This window comes from Paramormyrops kingsleyae, chromosome 25 (assembly GCF_048594095.1).
Source record: "Paramormyrops kingsleyae isolate MSU_618 chromosome 25, PKINGS_0.4, whole genome shotgun sequence".
NCBI classification, from domain to species: Eukaryota; Metazoa; Chordata; class Actinopteri; order Osteoglossiformes; family Mormyridae; genus Paramormyrops; species Paramormyrops kingsleyae.
This window is the reverse complement of record NC_132821.1, coordinates 12,001,870-12,010,170: the sequence shown is the minus strand read 5'-3', so window position 1 is coordinate 12,010,170 and position 8,301 is coordinate 12,001,870. Positions and strand designations below refer to the sequence as shown.

Genomic DNA, 8,301 nt, shown 5'->3' with positions numbered 1-8,301 from the left:
AGGGGTGGGATGAACCATGGCCGGAGCTGAAGATGGATGTGGGGCTGGGCTTACATGTGAGACTACGTGTGGTGACAGAGGAGAGTCTGTAAAAAAAGATGGAGATGGAGAGGAGACAAAAGAGGATGGGATGGGTGACGGAACTAAGAATGAAGTGGAGGAGAAGGCCGGTGAGCAGGGCTCAGGCTCAGGCTCTGACATAGATGGAGTGCGACACAGGATGGTTGCAACCTCGTCGTCACTCTGGGTGAGATCCTCACACGGGATCTTCTCACCCACTTGGGTTGAGTCAAACGGGTTTCCCAATTTGCAGTTACTGAAGCGTACTAGATTGTGTAAATTTTTTGTAAATGACCCCTTTTGTTTTTTACACCAATTTCTACGTCCTGACCGGCCTCCCGCCGTATTTCTACGGCGTCCTGAGCCCTGCTGACCCCTGCTGGTTGCCACCGGGGAGGGAGTAGACGAAGTGGCGGCAGACACGGTGATGGAGCTGGGTGCCGGCGGCCCAGTGCGGCATTTCCTCCGATGGCCTCCACCACTGGTGCTGGTTCGTCCTTTGGGGTTAAAAAGACAGGGGACAGCACATTTAATTAAAGTGAATCCTTATGTCACTCTACAACAAAACTACATCACACACATCACAGAAATCACACTTGGCAGTCAGTATTGCACATTGAGAAAAATTCTGCCATCTTATTGGATACAGGAAACGCAAGCTTGGGAGACTTATGCGCTGGTCTTGAATCGGGCCGCCTGCGTTTCAACAGGGGAACTTGACTTATAAAAACACACCAGTTAGTGCACAGATTCCCTGATATGCAGAACAACAGCGAAAAACCACACTGGAAACTGATGTATCTTATGCATTATTACACCAATGTTGAAATGCTTTCCTCGCCCTAGTAGCATAAAAGCCAATCTAGTTTATTTATTTTTGTTTTGTTCAGGCTTTTTGACAAATGAAGGCCCTTTTTGGTAGGCCAGTGTCTAGTCAAAGGTGTAAACTTAAGAGGAAAATAAACTATTCTGACTGTGCCATTAATTCTCTTTTTTCCCAGTTACTTTGGTAATATTGTCTTTTTATTCAATTTTGATAGTAATTTGAAATGTTTTAATTTAAATTATATTTCCACAGCTAGTTCTGGCAATAGTTGAAGTTGTCATGAAAAATAATAACCCTGTACCATGCCTTGATCACTAACTGCTATTCTGCTACTGCTAACAGCATTGTAAGGATCTTTGATAGACATTTCACATAATTAAGTAATGATGTCTCAGCAACAACGTAAAAACCAAAGACCAAATTTTCTGGAGATGTTCATGACATCATTTGCTAGATTTATTTTAAAAATGGATCAATTTTGAAATACAGGTGTTTTGTTATTGAATTTTTAATACTTTAATAACCCATGGTAATTATTCGTATGGGGATGGCATATTATTTGTTCAACCTATAGAGCTGGACAATAGCTTTAAAACAATATGAGGACCATTTCTGTGCAGCTTATATTATGGTAAATATAGCCAGTCAAAAAAAAGAAGTTAAAACTTTATCCATTCACACATCACAGCGACAGATTTTACTGATTTCATTATACAATACAGCAGACATGCCGAAAAGAGCCCCGTATTTTTACTGCTTCATGGTAACAAATCACCGTTTGCCTAAAAGTCAACCATTTTATTATCTAGTATCCTAAGACATGTAGTTCCAAAATAAGATAGTTATCACAGACTGCAAGATTCAACAAGACCAGCCAACCCTATTCTGACTTTCATTCTTCGAGTGCTGAGCTATTCTGGGCATCACTTTGCCGTCCTTACCATGGCTAACTGAACCGGGGATGTCTTCCGGAGCAATCCGGACACTGACTGCCCCATTTGGCAGGAGCCAGTCGATTCTCCAGAGGCACACTGGCGTTCAGGGCAGACATCTCGATCACGTCTTGTCTCTCGCTGGGAAGCTGCAAATCTGAGCTGCTTTGAATGTTCAAATCAATTTAACTCGAAGTGCAACTACAATTGTTATGATGCGGTTCAAACAGACCTCATTCTAGGCATCCGTACAGATTGTCAGGCCCTTCCGAAGTCTGTTACCCCTCACCTCAGATGTTGATGTTAACCGCTTGAGTAAGTGACCTGTGGGTCGCACTTAAACTACTGTAATACTTGGGGCAACGACAAGGTCTTAAACTTTATACATTGTCAAAAAAAACCCTAAAACAATTATACTAGAAAAGTGTCACTTTATTTCACATTTAAAGAGTTATTTCACATAAAAACTGCATACAAGAAAATAGTACAGTGCAATCAGGATGTACTTGGGCCAATTGATTAGAAATTAAGAGCTTTAAATTTGATGAATGAATAATCTGCCCAACCTTGCACGGTGGAATAATCTACCCACATCACTTTTGGGAAGAGTAGCAACAATCAAAATGATGATCTTGCCAAAAATTAACTACATGTTCTCAATGGTTCTCAGTCCCTCTCCCCTGAACGATTTCCTCTGCACCCCATAATCGAACAACAGTTCCTCCCCATCATTAATCCTGTTCAGGGCCAAAAGCAAAATAACGTCCTGTCCCCCGACGGCTGGGCTGTACAGTCTTGGCCGGAGGTTGGCCTTCTTATGGGAATGATTAATCAGCCGGCCAAAAGGCTGTATGCCCGGGTGACAGGCACACTCAGACTTATGGCTGTTCCGGAAGAAGAACATGTAGCCAGATTCTTCTTCCTTCGTCGATGAGTGAATCCGCTGGCCCTCAGTGGCTGTGACTACCGGCCCGTGGTAGTCACACACCACCTCACCAGCCTGGAACTGCCGGGTGGCGCAGACTCCCTTCCCCTTCCCCGCAATGTCCATCACCACAAGTCCCTTCCACTTCTGGTTGTGGATGAGCTCCTGGATGTGGCTAGAGTCCACGGCAGTGTCCACCGAACCCACTGGTCTCCAGTCCTTCAGAACGCTGGCCGCGCTGGGAACGTTACTTTTCCAGCCTTGGTTCCTGATCCAAGCGTCGACCCGGGACTCGGTGGGCTGCCGTCTGCCAAAGTGTGCTGTCAAGAACAAAGTAAATTGTTGTTAGTTAAGAAGCCTATGTAGATAGGACCGTTTCACAGTAAAAAATGTCATTAGTGCTACAAACAATACTCACACAAGACATGCCGTACGCGCATCCTCATCTGGGCCTTCAGCCAGCGATCATAGAGCTGCCGCTGAAACCGGCCCGACGTCTGCGAGCGTGCCGTCTTGTCTGGGATGTCGCCATCCAGGGTCACGGGGTGGGTCCGAAGGAGCTGATCGAACGCTGCCTGGACATCCATCTGTTGGTTGGATGCCAGGGCAGCATCCCGTGCGGCACCACGGGCAGAACAGCTGGGCCCTTCCTCTGCGGAGTCAGCGCTGAGATAAAAATAAAAAACAAAAAAAAAAAACCCCACAAACGTTTAAGGTTAGTGTTCAGTGGTGAGGGCTTTGGTTGTGTGTCTTGATGTTGGTAAGTGTGTTGACAAACAGAAAACATGCCTACCTTGAGTCACCTGCCAGCTTCTTCAGCAGCTTACTGGCCAGCACCACATTCCGCGACTGCTTCATCCGGTAGTGCTCGTCAGCCGTCGCAGTGGAATGAGTGAGGTAATCGGCCACCAAGGACTTCTCTTGGTCCGTCAAGTCCTTGGTGGCCGTCTCAAAGATGCGCCGGGCCGTCTGGTAGGTGACTGGATCCAGCTTGTATCTAAAATACAAAAATACATTTATTAATATGTCTCACACAACACGTATGTAGAACATATTATAGGGGGAATTAATCATGACGATCAGCTCACTTTTGGTGCAGCCGGTTGAGGTCATTCGAAGCGTTGAACGCCGGCCTGCCTGCGGTGGAGACGAAGAACCGTTTGTCTCCTCCCAGGTCATCCAGTGTCGTCCGGCTCCTCTTGGAGCTCAGGAGCTGTGGCCGTACCTGGGTGAAGTAGATGTCGAACCACTGTTGGCAGAGGAAAACAGATTAATTCGCTGCTCTTGAAATAAACTATGAAATAAATCTTATCAAACTTGATATACTTACCGTCTCCTCCTCAGAGGACAATGCAAACGTGGCCGCTTGCTGCGCCGACGTCTTGTGTTCCTTCACCACAATCACCGTATGGTCGGCCTCGGACGTGCTCCTGGTCATCCACTCCTGGACCTACACAATACTCTTATTTATCAGTGGGACATCATTGTATCGGCAAAAAGGAAAAGTGAAGACAAAAAGATTACAACACTTACGGTCATGTGCTCCACCACGCCTGGTGGCTGGAGATGCTTCAGAATCACCGTGGCCTCCAGGTAGTAGAGGACAAGGCAGCACTCTGCACACTCCAGGGGCATCTCCTCCGGATACACCTTGCCAAGGACTGCCAAGAAGTCGTTCTTGGCAGCCCTCAGCACGGCCCAGCAGTCCTCTGGACTCTTCTCTGGGCTCATCCCCGTGAGAATGACATGACTATGTGGGTGGGAGAAGAAAATTCAATTACTGTCAATCCTAATCAATACAGTACACATTTTAATAAAATGTGCTCACAATGTAAAATGGCTCTGCTTCTCCATGCAGTGCACTCCAGGAGCAGTGAGGGAGATGAAAAAAAACATTATGAGTGTGTTAAACACAGTAGAGGAGATGTATAATCAAATCATATGGAATTTAACGGGTGTTGACAGTTGAACTTACCTCCTTTGCGTCATCTCCTTACTCACCAACTTTGCAGTGCTCTGCTGGAGTGAGCCCAGGTACTCCACGAAGAACATTGCCTCATTCCACAAGGCAATGTTGTCACGCCGGAGGTCGGTGGCCACGGTGTGGTACTTGAGGAATCTGTCAGAGGAAGGACAGGTATGTAAGTATCCATATGTACATAAACTTGTACATGCCACCATGACAATAGCGGAAGGACTGAACTTCCTTGAAGAAAACAGATACGACAATACAACACAAACCTATAATATACTGTTAAAAATCTACATGCTACCAACCTCTTCAGGCTCTTCATGTAGTTGACCTGACTCTGCCTGGAGAGACCAGCCTCAGTCAGCTCCCGAAAGAAGAGCTTCGTCTTCTCCCTCTCCCTCAGAAATTCAAGGGATGGCTCTTCAGGGTTCACAAAAAACATGAACCTGCTGACGTTTTCCACCTGGAAAATAAAATCGGCATTACTTAATGAATATATTGCGTAGATATAAAGCTCCAAAAAATAATAGAGTGAACTTTTATGGGAGACCTCACCGTCTGCTTGAAATTCTCATTCAGGAGATCCTTCTCCAAGTATGCGGCGAAGCCCTTCAGGAGGGGATGGTCCAGAGAATGTTTCCGGTACAGTCCCTTCTCCTGCATCATGTGCCTGGAGGTCTGTGGCCACTGCACCTCCCGGGTACTGCCATGTGCAAAACATATTTCGTCTTAAAATTGCACCTTCAATTGGCTCACAAGCAAAAGCAAAAGGTATCAATGAAGCTGCAAATCCGAGACACTCATACTCACACTTGAAAGATCTCGCCGTTGCTGACACTGACTGCATCCTCCGACTGCTCAGTCGCCGAGCTCTCCGGTCGCTGCACGGTTGTACCAGCCATCACAGGAACACTGCTGGTCTGCGCCGCTACTGCTGGGGAGGGGGTGTCAGGCACCACCATGTGGCGACGCTCCAGCTCCTGGATCATCCTTTCAGATAAATAAGTAAATAAAAAAACTGTTAGTAAATGTCATACTGAAGAAACGAAGCGAGATGTGTAAAAAAGACTGAAGAGTTTTCCCACCAACCTGCTCATAGGATTAGCATCATCCATAATGTCTCGCAGGTGCCTGTAGCTGAACACCCTGCCCCACTGCAGAACTTCAAGCACATCCTGCTTTGCCTTCTCCACTACTTCTTGGATGGCTTCTTTCGAAGATCTCTTCATGCACACCTTAGTCAGATGCACCGAGAGGCTTGCCTGTGTCTTCTTGCACACGGGGCAGAGCAGGAAATGCCTGTTGGAAGTACTGCGGATATAAAAAAAAACAACAACAAAAAAACAATTAACAGTTTTATGTAACAGTCAAGGAAGTGCTACTTAAGATTAGATTTAATTCATGATTTTCAGGACCCATTCCAGTCATCATCATCAACATTGTTCATTCCTCAGTGGTTTGGATAAATAACATTTGCTTATCTATTGTCATCCTGATGGGTCCCAGACTGAGAAAAGTAATTAGTAAACTACATGATCACAACTACTGAAAAATGTTTACTAATTATTTACATTTATATCAAGCAATACAAGCCCTTTGTGATCACTGCAAATAAAAAAATGGTATTCTACACTTTAATACCATCTTTACTACTAATATAAAGATAATTAGTATAAAATACATTTTATTTGCATTGCACTTTATATTTTAGCAATCTCAAAAGTGCTACAGAAAAAAAAATAATAAAGAGATAAAACAGGAGAATCTATAAAGTACCTTAAAATGTCTTTCTAAAAAGATGAGTTTTTAGTAATTAAAAAAAGTTGCTTCGAAATATTGTTTTCGTCTTGTAGTGGATGCAATTTAAGTTTTACCAATAGTAGTCAGTTTAAGAGACTTAAGCACAGTGTCAGTAAACTACATACAAGGATGAACAAGTTTATCCACAGTTTCTACACATTCAAATGCAATAATAAATTGATCATAACTTACGCCTTGGAAGCCATTCTTGACGAGTTGTTCGACAAAAGATGAAATCTTGAGCAGAATCCGGAGCTCTTGTCTCGCTGGAAGCAGAGGTAGAGTAACTGTACATGCGGAGGTCTCCTCTTAATATACCATTCTGACCGCGTCCCCCTCCCCCCCTCGTAGCCCCGCCCACCCCAGCCCCAGTGTCATTCTGAGGGACACTTTGATAGACAATTTCAAAAAATGTAACTTTTAAAAAGGATAAGAACTGAATTTATATTTCTAAATAAAGTGATAAATCGATAGTGCAGTTCTAAAACTTCTGCACCAATTCGCCACCACACCACAAATATATAGTAGGCTCTACAGCAGTGGCGGCTGGTGAAAATTTTTCCTGGTGGGGCTGATGTGACAATATATTTCTTTGCTTAGTCCAATATAAGAATTCAAATCAACAGTCAGACGATGATTACAATTAACAGTAATGATTTAATCTCCAGTTTCACAGATAATGGTGTCACATACCTGACATGATATATAAAAAAAAAATAGGTAAGAAGTAGGTTTTGACATTTTATTTATAACAATAGGCTATAATTCTCCTTTCCTTTCCTGAATACCTAGAATTGTGTAATGAGCCAATATGGCTTACACTATATATTCATATAATAACATGACAATGTATATTTCAGTCAGTAGCACTATTGTGGCCAATGTGGTGATAAGTTGTTGTGCCTTCTATCCATTTGTCAGCAGGTGCAAGTATTTACCTCCAATGCCAAATGGTGTTGCCTGTCTTCTCCCAATGTCCTCCGTTTCTTTGTGGGTGGCTCCTGTTCAGGTCCCCGGTACTCCTGACCCTCAACTAGAGAAGGGACAGCTTCCCTGATGATACGGAAACAATTTATAAGTTCTAAAAGTCATTTCTGAAAATTGGTTACTGTATAAGACAGATACGTACTGTATATATCTATTTATTTATTTATTTATTTATCTTACTCCATCCTTATTTTATTCCATATATATATATATATATCACTAGAAAGACTGACTGGGTCAATTGACCCAAATCAAACAAAATCACTGCTATTTCTCATTGAAGTTCTTGCTACAAAAATCTGAAAAAATCTGACTTTTATTTTTTTATCATTCTTGAACAGAACATGGTAACACAAATGAAGTTGCTGGTGAAATTAGTATTTTACAGCAGTATATACCTAGAAAGACTGACTGGGTCAATTGACATAATGTCATGCAAATTAATTAGATAACCAAGTCATAATAACAATAACATAATAGTCATAACACCATCACCGACAGGGCAACTTGAGAGAAGAGTCAGCTGTCAAGTCACGGTCGCTTGTAAACGCAACAAAACTGTCACTACCTGTGACATGTGCAAGCGTCCTGTTTGCGGCAAATGCTTGGCCAAAATATGCATGAGCTGTCAAACGAAAGCTAACTGAAGCTAACTTTTTTCAGATTTTTGTAGCAAGAACTTCAATGAGAAATAGCAGTGATTTTGTTTGATTTGGGTCAATGACCCAGTCAGTCTTTCTAGTGTTAAATCATAAGTCCTTGTATTTGCACATTTCAAATTCATCATAATGTTACAGAT

At 43.2% G+C, this 8,301-nt stretch overlaps 2 protein-coding genes across 2 annotated transcripts; both read right to left on the bottom strand.

Annotated features, from left to right (window-relative positions):
* Positions 1–2,229: 2,229 nt before the first annotated feature.
* On the bottom strand, positions 2,230–4,698 carry LOC140582975 (uncharacterized). Its single transcript, XM_072707512.1, has 6 exons — positions 4,277–4,698; positions 4,074–4,193; positions 3,832–3,992; positions 3,537–3,740; positions 3,162–3,409; positions 2,230–3,063 (listed from the first exon to the last, which is right to left on the bottom strand). Exons 1-6 carry the CDS (start codon positions 4,472–4,474, stop codon positions 2,465–2,467), a joined length of 1,530 nt encoding a protein of 509 aa, XP_072563613.1. The 5' UTR covers positions 4,475–4,698; the 3' UTR covers positions 2,230–2,464.
* A 13-nt stretch (positions 4,699–4,711) lies between these two features.
* LOC140582976 (uncharacterized) lies at positions 4,712–5,886 on the bottom strand. Its single transcript, XM_072707513.1, has 5 exons — positions 5,805–5,886; positions 5,526–5,705; positions 5,271–5,418; positions 5,021–5,178; positions 4,712–4,862 (listed from the first exon to the last, which is right to left on the bottom strand). The coding sequence occupies exons 1-5, from the start codon at positions 5,828–5,830 to the stop codon at positions 4,715–4,717; spliced, it is 660 nt and encodes a 219-aa protein (XP_072563614.1). The 5' UTR covers positions 5,831–5,886; the 3' UTR covers positions 4,712–4,714.
* Positions 5,887–8,301: the final 2,415 nt, after the last annotated feature.

Excerpts from the sequence above, each read along its gene's own strand:
- LOC140582975 (XM_072707512.1), bottom strand. The coding sequence starts at position 4,474 with ATGAGCCCAGAGAAGAGTCCAGAGGACTGCTGGGCCGTGCTGAGGGCT. Across the intron at positions 3,410-3,536 it reads AAGCTGGCAGGTGACTCAAG|CGCTGACTCCGCAGAGGAAG; the intron begins GTAGGCATGTTT and ends TTTTTATCTCAG. Across the intron at positions 3,064-3,161 it reads GCGCGTACGGCATGTCTTGT|CACACTTTGGCAGACGGCAG; the intron begins GTGAGTATTGTT and ends TGTTCTTGACAG.
- LOC140582976 (XM_072707513.1), bottom strand. The coding sequence starts at position 5,830 with ATGGATGATGCTAATCCTATGAGCAG. Across the intron at positions 5,419-5,525 it reads AACGGCGAGATCTTTCAAGT|TACCCGGGAGGTGCAGTGGC; the intron begins GTGAGTATGAGT and ends TGCACATGGCAG. Across the intron at positions 5,179-5,270 it reads ATGAGAATTTCAAGCAGACG|GTGGAAAACGTCAGCAGGTT; the intron begins GTGAGGTCTCCC and ends TTTATTTTCCAG.